Below are 16,385 nucleotides of genomic sequence, written 5' to 3'. Positions count from 1 at the left end.
GTAGTGTACGGCCCCACACAGGTGGCAGGACATCGAGGCGCAGGGCCGCCACCACAACGCCCCTCACAAAATGGCCGTGACGGGGGCTCCCTCACGCCCCAGTCCTCACCCAGCCTGCCGCCCTTCTTCCTTACACATATTTTAAAGAAAACACCACTTGAAAACAAAGTTAGAAAAAGGCACTTCACATTTTTAAAAGCGGATACAAAAATCAAACAGCCTGTACCGCCTAAAGAGTGCAGCAATCACTCCCGTGTTTACAGTATTTTAGAATAAGGATCAAAAAGGGCAGGGACATTTGATTCTTTCAAAAAGAAAAAAACATGGGCGAAAAAAGTGTTGTAGATCATTCACTTACTACTGAATAGAGAACCGAGGTGCACGAACCCCTTTAAGCCCTCGAGTGCATCTACTATTTTCCATACCTACAGAGTTGTTAAGAAGTATAAGAAAATCAGGAAGAAGATTACAAAAAAAAAGCTCAGGAAACTGGAATTACAGTACTTATGAGATCTTCAGAAATAAAGTTGACTAAAAAAATCCACACCACCAGTGATGCGTAAGATAGAGGTAGGCAAGCATCAACGTTATAGTCTCATAGAAACAGACCTGCAAGAATTGGCAAGTTAGAAAAGTGACAAAACTGGGATGAAGATATTCATGAGCTAGCATGGCAGTAGGACAGACTTGCGTGTAAGTTTGTGCAGTTTTTCAGAATAATGTACACAATATTGACACTGATAGCCTGAAAAGTTGAGCTTTATGCTGGAAGAAAAATTGTGATCACATTTAGTATCATGGTGGCTGGAAACATTTACAAAACCAGAGATTAATAATCATGTGCAACTTCAGAAGACTTCTGCAAAATAACTTTAATGACTTGGTTCGTGCCATTTTAAAAACAGTCATTTTCAATAAAAATCAATACTTTTTTTTTGTATTGACTTTGCTTTCCCATTCCTATTCACTTCTTTGATAATGGTTTGGCATCCACAGTATGTACAGTCTGGTTGCCTAGGAAGATGTACTGAGTTTGATTATCTTGAATTTCCAACTTGCTCCTATAGTGCACAATTATTGTGGACCTTCCCCTCCCCCCCATTTATAAAATAGGAAAGTCTTTTGTGAGAGCTTCCCAAAATGCCAAAGATGACATTAAGCAAAGTATTTCTCAAATCTATCTCTCTATATATGGCCTGTCTGACTTTAAAATCAGTACACAGTCATGCACATGATGGAAGATAATCACCAGAATAAAACACCTATTGTAATCCGGAGAGCTCTATAATCTATCCCCATTCAGTATAGGAATCTAAGTACTGCTGTCCTTGGTCTTTCCTGAGCAAAATAGTCATTGCATCCTGGTAAGATTTTTGCAGATATGTATGAATGAGAAAAGTTTGCTCACGTTTCTCATGACCCAAGCTATCTTTACTCACCTTTATCAAAGGAAGAATCTCTGTAACTATGCTTGGTAAGTGTCATTTAACCAGCAATGTTATGTTCATCAAACACCTTGAGTTCTTCTAAATAACTGATTTGGGTCTATTTTTTGACAAGGCCACACAGAGTCCTTTTACAGGAAGATGGCATATGTGTTCAGGTAGGTAAGTGGATTCTTAAAACACATCCCCATCTCAAAACAGACAATAAAATGGGCATCACAAAAATCCATGTTATACAATAAGCTGTATATACAAATTGAAAGACTGCATTTCAGTTTTTCCTATTATTCAGTATAACAAGATTCAGTAAAACATGGAAGCAAAGTACCAATGGCCATCTTTCCCCAAGTCCTTGAAGAATTTCTCAGGATCTCCTACACGTCTTCAGGTCTCTAATGTTTCTTCATTTGCACCACAAGTGTCTACAACACAGATTAAACAACTTGTCACTGGGAAAGCACGGACTTTGGAGTTGGCTATCCATTTGTCTGTTTCAGTATTATATTCAAGAATGTGCCCTAAGCGACCAACACCCTGAAAACCAGCCAGGACATAGACTATAGATCCCACAGCAGCACACTTCACTGTAACACCTTTCCATGGCATTGGAGACACCATCTTCCATTCATTCATCTTGATATCGTAATATTCTACATTATCAAGGCCACCTACAAAGCAATGAAACAGATAACTGCTTATTACAATATCCTGTCGAGGCTGAACTTGAGCATACAAATGCTTCATAAAATTTAGTTATTTGCAAGGTTTACATTGAAACACAGATCAAACAAAAAATCATTGAAAAGAAGGGCCACAGGTTTCCAAACTACCTGCCCTCCCCTTTTTTTAAATACAGGAAGAAGAGTAGAAAGGAGACTGAAAATGAGAGGTATTGTTACAAGTTTCACATTATAAAGATTAACATTTCATTTACTAAAGATTCTAATGTGTTGCTTCATGAACAGAACATTGCCCAGTATATTATGGATTTGTGGCTAGTAACCAAAAGTTAGGAAACTACCTCAAGCTTGCCCCTAGTGCGACCGTTTCATCCTAGAGGAGTCATCAGCATACTTTTACTTAAATAGGTCATATACTGAAGGAGGATGTCTCTCCAATAAATTTCAAGGATTTTAATATCATAATGGCCTAAGTACCTTTAGAAGGGCCAATAGTTTCAAGTTATTAAGGAAATATAAGATTTGATCTATAAGATCAAATATAAGATCTCTATAAGATCAAAAATATAAGATCTATGTAAGATTTGTTTCTTTAGGAAACAGGCAGTTATCATGCTTCACATTATCTACAAACATCTTGTTATTCCTATTTAACAATAATGACTAGAAGGCACAGAAAAGTTTTCACTTCCACTCTTGAATTATTGTAAAAATTAATCTCTCAGGTCTAATCTCAGGAGGTGTAAATATTTCATCCCGTAATTCTTCACCATTATATTAAGAACAATTTATCAGTATGGTTGCAGAACATAAACAGCAAAATACTTTACTTATTGCCTCGGTACTACACATTTAAGCAAACACACTAAAATTTTTGCAAAGTGGCAGTTCTAACCATAACTGTTAGATAAAGTACAAAGATTTTATCTACTGCTACTTTTGAATTAAGAGTCAATCATGTTGGAATAGTTTCAGTAGCTAATTAAAGTAAAAGCTATATTCTAAAAGAGCATTAATGTGAAATTAGATATTCTAGTTACCATAAATAATAATTAATAAATCTCCTAGCAGAGTAGTTTTCATTTTCAAAAGCACTTCAGAAACCCTATGTAATTAAAATTAAAATTAAACTGTCCTGGGAAATTAGCTATCACTCTGCTTTTACAGATCAGGAGACAGATCATAAAGTGACCTGCTTATGACAGTAAGTCATATTTCATTAACTAGGGCAGTCAAGAAAATTCTTACTTTTTCACCACTTGAAAATAGCTCACTTAGACTGAAGGTCCCAAAACAATGTCTACACTTTTACCTGTCTCTTAGAGGAATAACAAAGTTTCTCAAAATACACAATAAAGGATTAAAAAAAAAAAGAAAAAATTTTATTTTCTTAAGCTTAGCCATATTAAACTACTGCAGAACTAGGCTAAACTATGGGTGCATTTCTGAATTTGACTGTATTATCATTAGTAAAATTTCACTTTGGGAAATGAGATATAGTGAAGCATGGAAGAGAAAGAAGAAGGCAACAACGATGTGTCAGCAGCAGAACATGTTTTATGGTACTGCTCAAAGTTTTTCAGCTGACTAAAGTAGAATGAATTCTTTGCAAAAGCAAAAAAGGCCCCCCATGAAACCTGGTGAGACCATCCAGAGAATTACAAGTGCTGGAGTACCTGAGCCATTTTGTCCACCCACAGCAAATATTTTGTCCTTTACAAACACCAGTCCATGATTCTTCCTGGCTTCAATCATTGGACACAGCTCAGTCCACCTGGAGAAAACAACAACACAAAACCACAGGAAAACTGACTATTTAGTTCCTAGAAAATAAATATAAAATACATAAATAAATCCTGGAGCTGGGAAAACGGAATATGAAGGGAAGCTGAAGAAAATTATCCTTTTAAGTAAAACTACAAGTAAATGATACATTACTGCTTAACTCAGGAAAATACTTTAATGCACACAATTCTTCATATTCATCTGTATTTCAGGCATTCCTTGGTTGAGCAAAGCACAAAGTGACCAAAAATATTCAGAGTTGATAGAACACTTACGTTTCCGTGGCTGGATCATAAACTTCACAGGAATTGAGTACTCTTCCAGAAACATTGTTTCCCAAGCTTCCTCCACACACGTAAATGAGGCCATTCGCCTCCACCATTCCATGGCTGCAGCGCTGAGTCAGCATGCTGGGCTTTGTGTGCCAGCTCTCTGTTCTCGTATCGTAGCATTCGAACAAATACAGTGCAGAATTTCCTTAAAAAACAAGAAACCCACCAAAGTGGCGTTAATTTTGGTGGTCGTTATTCAGGAGGAGAGTAACAGTAATTATCAAATTTGCTTTGTTAGTTGTAAGGGGAAAGGTGCTTTTCCACCACTAAAAATAGGGCCAACCAACTCAAAATTTGCGACTATTCAAAAAGCACATACTTGTAATTGTTTTCTTGACTCTTTTGTTCCAAAATACTTAAGTTTATAAAATTGCTGTTTGCATTTGAAAATGAGTATAAGTTATGCAGGTTTTTTTTGGAGGGGGAGCCGGACTGAACAGAGATGTATATTTTGATCAGATTCTGAACAAATTGCCATCAGGTACTGATCAAATCGCCATCAATCCATGCTACTCTCACTACTTGGAGACGTGGAACTTTCAGATGTGAAGATGAAACCAGCTTTGTAAAGTTCGTACAGATTCATGCGAGTCTCTCTCTAAGCAAAGTGATTTGTACAATTCCCAGAATATTTGCTGCTTTTGAATTAGACAGCTAGATTATGTTAAAGCATAATTCTTAATTATTAGCAACCACAAAATAGCTAGCCCTCACCATTTTACTTTCTTCCTTGGGCCTGGCAGATACTTAATATTTTCTGCAAGCACAAGGTCTGTCTTCCTCCCTCAAGGGCCAATAAAACTATTAATGAAATCAAAAGCATTTTATTTTTAAATGTAGATAAATGGGAGCTTAAATACTTGTGCTTGGATGACTAGCCATAACAAAAGCAGAGGCGGCTGGATACAGCTTGCTCTGAAAGGAGCCAAGTGCATACACTAGCAGCACTCACTGAGGACCATCAAGATATGTGGAACAGCGTTACGTTTCCAGACCCAAAATACAGGAGTAGACTTCTATAAACTGTGTATTTGTTTACTCCTACCACATAATTTTCAATATCATTAAGAACTGCAGAATGAGACTTAATTTCTTGAAGTAAATATACATCCTTATTGCTTTGAAGCTGTACAAATTCTTATGCACAGGAAGTAGAGAATAACTGTCTTTAATGTCATTGCTAAAAAGTGAAGAGCTGCTGTTTTCAGTATGTTGTCAGGATAATGTTAAATGTTTGTTCTGCACCTGAATGGAGGAATTCAGTAGGTTTAGTGCTCAAACTCTGCTGGGTATTGCAAGTAAACCAGGATTCCGTCAGTTCTAAAAGGTGAAGCAAACCCTGTTGCCTTAGCGGACTGGCACAGTACTTTGTTTTCCAAGCTCTCCAGTCAATGCAAGCAGCATGCAATTTTTAGATTTCTCTACAACACACTACAGCATTTTTTCCCCAATTAATAGTTTCGCATAATTGTTTGCTCCAATTTAGAAAACACTCTGATCAGGATAGACAGGCTTTTCTAAACAAGCAGTGTTCACTGGATTCCAAAGCAAAAATACACCTGCAAAGTAGGCGAGTTTATTTATTTTTATATGTGACTTTTTTGTCTCTCTCATGGAAGATTTAAGAGGTTTTATAGTGTTCCAAGCCTTGGTTAAACCAGTTTCAAATAATGGGAAGTGTTATGTCACATTTATCACACTAGGTGGCAGCTACAAACTGTCTTATTGTAAGAGGTCTGTTGTAGCAGCCGATATTTTAGAAGTCAGATAACATTACTAAGTCGATTAATGGGAAACTGTAAAATTTTGATAATGTTTGGCACTGATTACAACTATTTTTTTCCTGCTCTCTTTCCTCTGCAGCAAGACAGAACTCAATAGGATCTACTAAAAATTTCTCCCTAGGTACAGTGTTTTTTTTGGCAGAACTTTTTAAAAAAACTTTTTATGGATAATAGCATACCTACATTTCTACTTTTGGTTTCCTGCACATGCATCAGGTTAATCTAGACAAAAATTATTAACAGCTGCTATTATGCTAGAGTTTGTGTGTCACCCACTAGTGGTTTTTTTGTTTGTTTTTTTGTGGGAAGGGGGGAAAAAACCCCAGTGGTCTTAGTTTAACTACAAGGACAAGTTTAACTACATCTAAATAAAGTAGTATTTAATCATGTACAGAGGCAAGCCAACAATAACAAATTAACAGAAGATAACTTCTGTCATTTCACAGAAAAATCAGACTAAAAAAAAAAATCAGGTATAACTTCACCACCAAAACCAGTTACTCAAAATCTTTATTTCACACTTTTTTCTTTGAAAAAAAAAAATCATTAGGCCCAACTTGTACAATGAATGCCATTGCCAAAATGCAGGTATTCCGGCCATATGCCAGAGAAAATTTTAAACCAGTTCTGTCGATTTATAGAGGTAAACTAATAGCAGAGTGGGATGGCAAATCATGTTTGCTTGTCCCTAGTTAACTCTGCAAAGTACAGCGTGCCGTACACCCTAGTTAATGTGAATAATATTTCAATAAGTGAAACCATTTTAAAAACACACCAGAAATAGCTTGTTGAGTTGTGGGGAGGAGAAAATTCTCAATATGGGAAAATTAACTCATTAGGCTAACACGGCAACGTGCAGTTTCTTTCCAACAGAATCATGCAAAAACCAGAAAAATCTCCAGGTATCTTTGTTTGTGCTTTTTTTTTTTTGGTTTGTTTTAAAGATTTTTAGTGTCTTACCCACTTCTGAACCACCAGATGTATAAATTTTGCCCTCAGCAGCACAGGCTGCAAGGCTATCTCGAGGTGTTGGAGGTCCTAGCTTGGAATACCAGCTATCCTTCACCACATTGTAGCAGTCCATTCGCTTTATAGGGAAGAGCTGGGAACCACCCAAAATATAAACTACGTTGTCCCAGAAGACACAAGCTGCATCCCTGCGCTTTTCAAAAGGACATCGGATGTCTGTCCAGCTGTAATCCTGCATTACAAAGAACAGGTAATGTCTAATAGATTGTAACACTTACCTGCACAGCGAGTGTTTTTCAAACAGAGCTTTTCATAGAGATTTAGATATGGTCAGTTTTAAATTTCCTTTTCAAAACAAACATGAATACTGTTTATTGAAGAATACTCCTCAGGCGTACTCTTGAAAAATTCGCTTAGACACAGACATAGTTAGCTGCAACGAACCACGACATTATCAATTTCTATTTCCCCATTCCCTCTGTACACCCCGTACAGCTTCCCTGAAAAACAGATTTTTTTTCCCCCAACAGAATTGACCTCCTGCTGTTATCAAGTCAGATGCAATGCATGTAGTCAATAAAGCAGAATTGCATTTTCTTTTATAGGAATGGAAAAAGACATCTTACATCTAAAGAAAATAAGTACAGAAAGTAAAACCAAACAAAGGCGATGGAAAAAGGGAAAAGATAATATCCAAATTGACAAGCAACTCAGTTAAAAAGCTCTGTGATACATACTTTATTACTGTAACAACTAGAAGCTTATTTACAGAATTTACAGAACACAAATGATCTATAGCTATCCACAGTTGATAGCATGAGAAATAGGGTAATGCTTTATCACAAATACTGACAGTCATGTTGCCTGGAAACTGATTTTGCATGGATTGGCAAAACCAGCAAGTATCAAATATAGGCATTAAGGCTACCCAAAGCCTTAAGAACACCAAACTCAGCAACTGATGGCAGACCAGGATAGCATACAGAACAAGAAACACTTCTTGAATAATTGCATCTCACATATTCCATGCCATCGTAAGCACAGCTTGTGTCTTATGCTGAACAGGAAAGCTTGGGACCTTAACTTATCTCTGTCACCTCAGGATGGTCTAGCTAAACCTGCTGAATGACCTTCATCGTAATGGTTCACACAAGACATTACATTATTACATTTTCTTAGCAAGGACATACTTCAAACACCTTGGTCAATGAGGAGGAACAGCGACTCCTACATGGGGGTTCAAAGAAAGAGGCAGAGCATGTTATAGTCCAAAACATCTTACAATCTTTTCCTGTAGCATCCCCCAAATCAAGAAGAGCTGGCAGGTGCATGTGGCCCTTTATGGTGAGAAACACGTCCTGAGGCATCCTAGAAAGGAAAGCCATACTACAGCATGGCAAAATAAATAGCTGCATAAATCTTAAGAAAAACGTCTTAGTGCTTTGTGCAAGATCATCATATTTTCTGGCTCAAATTTCTGGCACTTTTACAGAAATCCGTTTTCCCTTACTGTTTTAAGGGCTGAAATCTGACCCACTTTTGTGGCTTCAGTTCATAGCCACCCTTTCAATCACAGCTTTACCAAATGAAAAGCCATAGGCTCTCCCATAACCTCAGCACACTCAGCAGAACCCTCCTCTTCCAGCAGGAGGCAATTTAGGTTCTTTTCTTTCAGTGCTCTTCAGCGTGTTGCCCTGAACCCCACAGTATTCATCTCAGTAGGGCTTAGGCGTTTACAAACAGTTGCTTTGAACAACAGCCAAGATCTGTGCAAGCCTCTTTTTTTTTTTTTTGCAGGGCGTGGGGTAGTGGGGTTAGAAGGAAAGAAAAAACAAGATGAATATGTGCTGACACTTCGCCTGCTGACCTTGGTTTTCAACAGCTGGTGATGCAGGACACCAGAGGCAGAAGCTGTACCTTTGTATTTAATTGTTTTTGAAAGGCTTTTTTTTTTTTTTTTAATTAAAAAAGAAATTTAACTTACTAAAACCATCTGAATTCTTGGCAGCTACAAGACCCTACAGTGACAATTCCAGATGTAATTATTATGGGCCACGTGAAAGAGCACATCCTTTTGTTTAAAACTTCTTCCTCCATTTCAGTTGCTACTTCCTCTTCCAAGGAAGAACAGCAGGCATGTCTAATATGGACAACCTTGCCATTAACAGTGTATCATCTACAGCTCCTTATCTCCTTGTAAGAGGTATGCTGGTTCTCTTAATTGTCAAGAAATATCAACGCCAGGCATCTGTTAATTTTTAATAGCCACTGGCAGATATTTTTATTGTTAAAAGCTAAAACTTCCAGCTAATTCTGGTCACTAGGGCTAACAGAATAATTTCAAAGGAGTAAGTATATTCCTACCTCAAAGTCCCATGAAGTCATGTATAAATTTTAATCAAGAAATCATAAAAAAAAAACTTTATTTCCAACTTGGGAAAAAGGCTTTTTTTAAAATGCTCTGTGGAAAATTCAACAAGAAAATGTTTCCCACCACCACAAATAGAACACCTAAGATTTTCAGCATAATTCTGAAACCAAACATCTCTACTCAAAATAGTGCCAGATTGCTCCACAAGAGTTTTATGCCCCAGTCTGCATCTGTTCCATCATTTTGATCTCTTGAAGGACATGCAACAACTGAAGTATTAAACACAGCACATCAAAGACAAAGATAGTCAAAGTAATTCTGTTTACAGCTTCAACAAACACGGCCTATTCAATAGCGAAATAATTTTTGCAGTATTAGTGAAAGTTATGTCACTCATAACCAATATAATATTTTCAGAAGAAACATAACCTAAGTTTGTTTTGAACTATTTCTTTAGCTGATGCATAAGGATTTAATTAAATTATTGAATTTAATTAAAATCAAAAGTAGAGGCTTAGGTCACTATTCAATCAACCCTGAAGACAACAAAAAACGGAATTTAAATTCCTTCCCAAGGTCCTAAAACCTTGCAGAAGTACATATATAACCTTGATTTTTGGCACTCTGACACTCCCATTATCTTTTGATATGACTAATTAAAGCAGGTTAAACATGTGATGTAGTATTTGCAGCATTGGAGCCTTACATCCCACACCTATTTCACATGCACGTGACGATAATCCCACAGGGGTTCTGGATCCTTGGTTTGTGGCATTTAAGAAGCTACTGTCATAGGTAAAGATCAAAGAAACACTCTAGGAAAATATCCAGAAAAGGGCCTTTAAGTAACTTAAAAGCTAAAAATAAATTAAGTAAAGCTATTGAAGAAGACATGACAGGCTAGCTAAGAACACTTGAGGAAGCATATAAGCACTAGAAAAAAGAACATTGAAGGGAGACAATGCTTATTAGAATCAAGTTCTCCAATTACTTTCTTCTTTCTCCTTCCCTGCCCCTACCCTTCTGCCCACACCCAGCCCCACAGTTAAGCCACATGCAAGACCACACAGCTCCAGCAAGAAGTAATTCTGCAAGATTTCTTCCAAAAAGAAAAAATAAAAAAATTACCTGCTCTGTTCCTCCCACCCCACTATATATCTTACTTAAGCATATGCGTGAAGAAAGATGAACATAATTCAAGAATTTGGAATTCTCAATAAAAATACAAATTAAATGTCTCACTTTAAGTCAGCAAATCTGTTTTTTTTGTTTGTTTTTTTTTTTTTTGTTGTTTTTTTTTTTTTTTTCCAAACTTGATCAATGCTCGTAAGAGGTGGCTTCAATTTTATTTTACCTAAGGGAATGCAAATTCATGTTGGATAAGTTCAAAACACACCCCAAGGGCTCGTTCATTCTGAATTAGATCTGACGGGACTCACATTCATTATGTAGTTTAGACAGATAACACAACTGTTTGAAATTGTAATAAGCATTTAATATGCTGAGGTGAAACAACTGGAATCTCTGCAACAAAATATTACAGGTGTGTAACTTAATTTATTAGAGAGCATTGATGCTTTGGTAGAAACTTATTTCTGTATTACTGCATGTGCTTGGCTGGTAAAACAGTGTACGGGTAATCCTTCTGCAAACAGCCAATGTTTCAAACCCATCTAGTCTGCAGAGCTGTAATAAACATTTCTGTGGCTTGACTTCATTCAGGAAACATGTAAGAAAATATCAGGCAAAGTTTTATTGCTCTAAATTGGCCATCTCTAAGGTTTTTGTTGTAGAAATTCACTTTTCCCCCCACTTCTAGGGTAACTGGCTGCCAATTCCTCTAACATACTCTTAACTTGTGGAATTGTGAACCACTGGACTTTAGAAATGGTTACACATTTATACTAAATGAATCAAAACCCCTTCTATTCTAAAACAGGTTCTATACTATCATAAAAGCCAATGTTTTATCTTACACTAAGAAGAAACTGCTTTGAGTTAGTCTCTGGACACATACGTGCATGCACATGCATACGGATTTCTACATATTCCTAACTGACTGCCTGATGTTTCTGTGACCTTTTATTTACTTCCAGCTGTGGGATGCACACACCAATCAATTCTCGACTCAAATGTATGTCAGAACTCTGTACTAATACTGCCAACAAACAAGCACATAATCATTCTACTCAAAACAAAGTACTACATCTAGGTACACAGATTTGAAAATGCCTAATTAGCTACACCCTTCCAACTGTATACCCAAGAGGCAGGGAGTACGTTCTTCTCCATACCATTTTGTAGATCATTATGCCTTAGTTAATACCATCAGCAAATATAAACCACAGAGGACTACAAACAGTGAATCTTAATGCATTCTGAGGTAACGATTACCTTTGGATTAAAATATCTGCAGGACTGGGGCTGTGAGCCTCCAAACAAAGCAATGCGATAATCATGTTTTTTTCTTCTTGGCCGTGTACCTTCCACTAACTCTTCTCTGTCTTCTGGGGAAAGTAGATGGTATCGCATCCCACCTGGAAGGAACACAACAACCGCTGTAGATCCAGTGTGGCTCAGAAAGGGATGTTCCAGGGCCAGGGAGGGGAAAAAAAAGGGGGAAATCAAGTTTCCACAGTACATCTGTACAGCTTAGTTTTGTTTTTTAAATGTACCAGTATGCAATAGCACATAGGAGAATACATCCAGATTTACATCCCATTTCAATCTGCCTGCTCCATGTGACAACAGGGTATGGATACGGATGCATGTTACATACCAATTTATCTATCGGCTGTATTTTCGCCAATACTACCAGGCATCTAAGTTTGCCATGTTGAAACTGGCAAAAAGAAGTACAACCAAAGACGACTAATACTGGCAGAACCGGGAGCCCAAGGAGAACAGCACCAATGTTAAAGAAGGGACTTCGAGGCAACAAGGAGTCACCACGCTCTGCTCCTGACCCCATGGTTTCTGATCAATAAGGAATGCATCTATGAAAAACCCTCACTTTTGTTCACTACTTGACAACGCAAAGTATTAGTTACAATTGCTATAAGAAAATAAGGATTTTCTTACAAAAACATTCCAAAGAATACAAAAATATTAGTGACATTACAAACCATTAAAACAAAAATCCGTATTCCTTCAACAATCCACCTAATTCCACGTCATGCAAGAAGTATGACTGAAATACTGATGGTCAGCAAATACTTACCAACGTATAGGCTAATTTGAATCTTGCTTGTTGACTGAAGGAAAACAGTTGTATGCCAGTTTTAGATTTACACTAAAAGGAAGCTGACTAAGTAACTGCTACTGGAATACAAAAATTCTTCTGGAATATTTATCAACATCTTGGCTTTTCTTTTTCACGTGATAAAACTTCAGATTTGGTGTCTAAAAAAACTAAAAGCTTGTTCCCTCATCTCATCTGTACCTTGGGAATGTAACTATCTGTTAGGCTCAGCTTCCAGAGTATGTTAGAGGTGTAAATAGCGCAACAGAGGCTTAACATTCTTATTTGCATAGGGAAGCTTTGTAATATTAAAAATTAATTTCTTGAAATTTTAATAATTCACATATGAATATTAGACACTGAAGTTCCTATCGTGTCCCAAAGGCACGCTAATGCTTCCAATTACCCTGACAACCCATTGATGGAAACTTCATTACATTACACATCACAAAGTTAATATCATTTGGTGATGACTTTCACTTCTTTTCTCGTTTCACAAGAATGTGTACTATTTACATGACAATCTGCTAATCCAACTTCAAATAAGTGCAACATCCTCAAGGGAACACAGTCAGATGTATTTAATGTGAAAATGTTGTCAGAGCATTTTAAACCAATTTTCAAAAATCCACATTCCACATAATTTTTAAGTTACACAGAACATCAAAGATTTCAACTAGAAGTCAACTTACTGATCACCATTTTAAGGCATTCTGGGTTATCCTGAATAAGTGGTTCAGCCTGAACTGTTTTACTTAAGAAGTTCTTTGATATAAGAGGAAATCGGACTTTAGCAAGAATGTCAACCATGTATGGCTGGCGATTTGGCTCATCGTACTTCAGCCATCTGACTGCTGCATCATAAACCTTAAACAAAAGGAAAGAAAAGAATAATGTACATCACCATAAACTCAGACAAAAGCTAAATCTCAGTGCTCTGAACAGATTCTTCTACGTGTTGAGAGTTAACTTACTTAACAGTACGTGGAGATTTCACAAGTGTATACACCTCCATCTTCCAAAAAGGCAAGACAACACTCATGTATGAAGTAAAATCCATGTACAAAACTTTTTTTTTTTTTAAATAAAAACTTCTACTGCCATTTAACCTTTTTTTCAAGTGGGAAGCATGAATCTGCAATTCATATTTATCTGGGCAGAATTAAAACTAGTATGCTTCGCATTCAATGTCACAACACAGATAATACTTCACCAGAAGGGCTGAAATAGTTTGTGCTTTATATAGTGTCATGAACTGACAAACTGCTTCTGTTATCGAATCAGTGCTGGGAAGTTCCAAATGCATTGCTATTGTGTCTTGGGGGACCATTTAAAAATATATATACGCTTTTTTAACTGCAGACTGCCATAAGTTTACTGTTCTGAGACTCTCCTCTCTATCTCCTCTTTACAGGAAAAGATAATGGGTTTTGTTGGCAGGGCAGGAAGGACAGAACAAGCAAGGTAACCAAGAAACCTGTTTTATTTATGACTGTCCTCTGAGTCAGGAAGGTAATAGTGGACTTCCTTTCCATTCCTATCTACTAAGATATTTCAGTGCTGCTCTCAGACATAGCAAGCTTATCTACTACACTGCCATTTCAGAGTCAGCACTCGTTTCATTACAAGTGATTAACACATTCAATACCTACTCGTTGTAGCTGAAACTGATCACAGAGATCACTTGTGAGTGATTTAGTTCTGCCATTAAATGTCTCTCCATATTATGAGTTATTCAGAAGGATTGCTAAACCTCCTCTGCTGTAATCCTGCAAAATGACCACAGAGCAAGGGAAAGTAGAGAAAGAAAAAAGGATTTAAGGCTCAAGTTCCATCAGCTAAGGAAATTCAGCAGAATGTTGGCATACAGCGTTCCTGTCCCTATCAACAACAGAAACACCACTAATGTACAGGAAAAGTAGGCCACTTAGTAATCAAAGCTACCCTTCCTGTTTCTGCTAAATGTAAATATGCTTTACACCAATACAAAGACTGGACTATGTCAACTTTCTCTTGGTACTCCTAAGAAATAAGATTTCTTTGGTATCACTTACTAACTTTGCAATTTCATACTGTACGCTGCCACTTAACAAGAGGAATTTTAATCATGCCATGCTGCCTACCTGAAATTTCTATCACTGATGCCACGTTGAAGCATGCCATCTTTATCAGCAAAACTTCAAAAGTGTAAATTCTAAAGTGTAATTTCCACTACAAGCTAATAAAATATAACACTTCTAGCTTTGAGACTGTTACCCTGTGGCCTGAACTCTTCCCAGTCCATGGTAAGAATTTTGAACTGTGACCTAAATCATATTTATACTTATAAACTAGTCAGCTGTCATATTCTTGTCACCTGATATTATTCCTCTACCCACAATAATTCTTATTTTCATGTAACAGATACACTGAAGAAAATGCATTAATTATGTGAAGACTAAACTTCAGAGTCAGCAGAACACCCGTTTCTATTTAAGTGCACACACATACCATCTTGATTACGAGATCCCTCTGTTGCACTTCAAAGAGGCACATAGACTCGTGATGACATAGCTAAATGAACTTGAATTATCTAGTTCAAACGCCAGAACCAGCTAGAAAGGCAAAACTTCAGTATGGTTTCAACAGATGTGAGTGAGAACCTTCAAGAAGAATCCAGCAGCTACAACCATCTTGCAATCACTTCTTTGGGCTGCAGTGCAGACACGCCTATAATCTATTTTCTTGCAGTAAAAAGAACATTCTGGCAAATAAGCATTCAGGGCTGTGGTATACTGAATCAAGTTTTCCAAATGGGACTGCTGTGAATGTACTTTCTACCACAGTTTACAGCTTTTAAATGAATCAATTTTAAGCCCTTTCCAGCCACCCAGGCTTATTTTTTTTTGTGTGTATTTATTCCATAAATATAGGCCTTCCACCAACCTGTCACTGTCAATGCTGCTAGTTCCGAGTGCTTGGTGCACCTTGCTCCTAAGTTCCGGAGTTCTGGAAGATTAGTTTACGTATGCATATTTCCATCAGCAGCAGCTCCTGTCTGAAACAAGCTGAGACTCAGCCCATACTCAGGTAGAGACACGCAGCCATTAAGGTGCACATCTCACCCCAATCTGGGAGCAACTGCTGTAATACATTAAATTTAATTCCATTCATGTTGTATGGAATTGAAAGCCCTACAGCTACCACAGTACAGGAAACTGTTTTGCTTACTCCCTTTATTACTTCTCTTTGCAGCTCGCTGAGACTACACATGTAACATCCACACTTCAAGTGCGGATATTCATTAACATCAGGTTTTGACCAAGCTAGGATGCACTTTTAGCAAGCACTACGTGCATCACACACTGTAGGAACATACGAAGAGAGCTGCCTCAGTCTATTTCTTGATTAGAAAACCATAGTGAAGTTCAATGCTCTTTGCTGCTAGAAGACAGAGCTCTTTTATAATGAAACAGGGATCTCACCTGATCTTCTGCCCTCACAGTCAGTGTATCTTGGTTCAAGAGGTGTGTCACACGTTTAACATCAAGCTGAAGAAATTCATCTGTCTTGTAAACTTCAGTGAAATGTTGATGGATAAAGTCGTCTGCAGTGGCTTTCAGTTCTGGACAGTCTAGGCATTCTGCTAACACACTTATACCTGCAAAGAAAAAATTAAAAAAAAAAAATCCCAACTAAACTGCAATTACTGTGGAGAAAGGCTGAGAGAGCTGGGGCTGTTCAGCCTGAAGAGAAGGCTCAGGGATGGCCTCATTGCAGCTTTTCAATACTTAAAGGG

General features: G+C 37.4%; 1 protein-coding gene across 2 annotated transcripts in view; it reads right to left on the bottom strand.

Annotated features, from left to right (window-relative positions):
* Positions 1-857: 857 nt before the first annotated feature.
* Positions 858-16,385, bottom strand: part of KLHL7 (kelch like family member 7) — a 23,538-nt gene continuing 8,010 nt past the window's right edge. For both annotated transcript variants that reach the window (XM_066991823.1, XM_066991824.1), the window contains 7 exons: positions 16,072-16,247; positions 13,300-13,474; positions 11,761-11,903; positions 6,987-7,227; positions 4,186-4,387; positions 3,802-3,899; positions 858-2,113 (listed from right to left, as the gene is read on the bottom strand). In XM_066991823.1, the coding sequence (XP_066847924.1) occupies positions 1,830-2,113; positions 3,802-3,899; positions 4,186-4,387; positions 6,987-7,227; positions 11,761-11,903; positions 13,300-13,474; positions 16,072-16,247 (1,319 nt within the window). In that variant the 3' untranslated portion in view covers positions 858-1,829. The remainder of the gene's footprint in view (positions 2,114-3,801; positions 3,900-4,185; positions 4,388-6,986; positions 7,228-11,760; positions 11,904-13,299; positions 13,475-16,071; positions 16,248-16,385) is intronic.

The sequence above is a fragment of the Anser cygnoides genome, chromosome 2, assembly GCF_040182565.1.
Source record: "Anser cygnoides isolate HZ-2024a breed goose chromosome 2, Taihu_goose_T2T_genome, whole genome shotgun sequence".
Taxonomy (NCBI): domain Eukaryota; kingdom Metazoa; phylum Chordata; class Aves; order Anseriformes; family Anatidae; genus Anser; species Anser cygnoides.
Note: the sequence above shows the minus strand (reverse complement) of the source record. Positions and strands in the feature narration are given on the sequence as shown.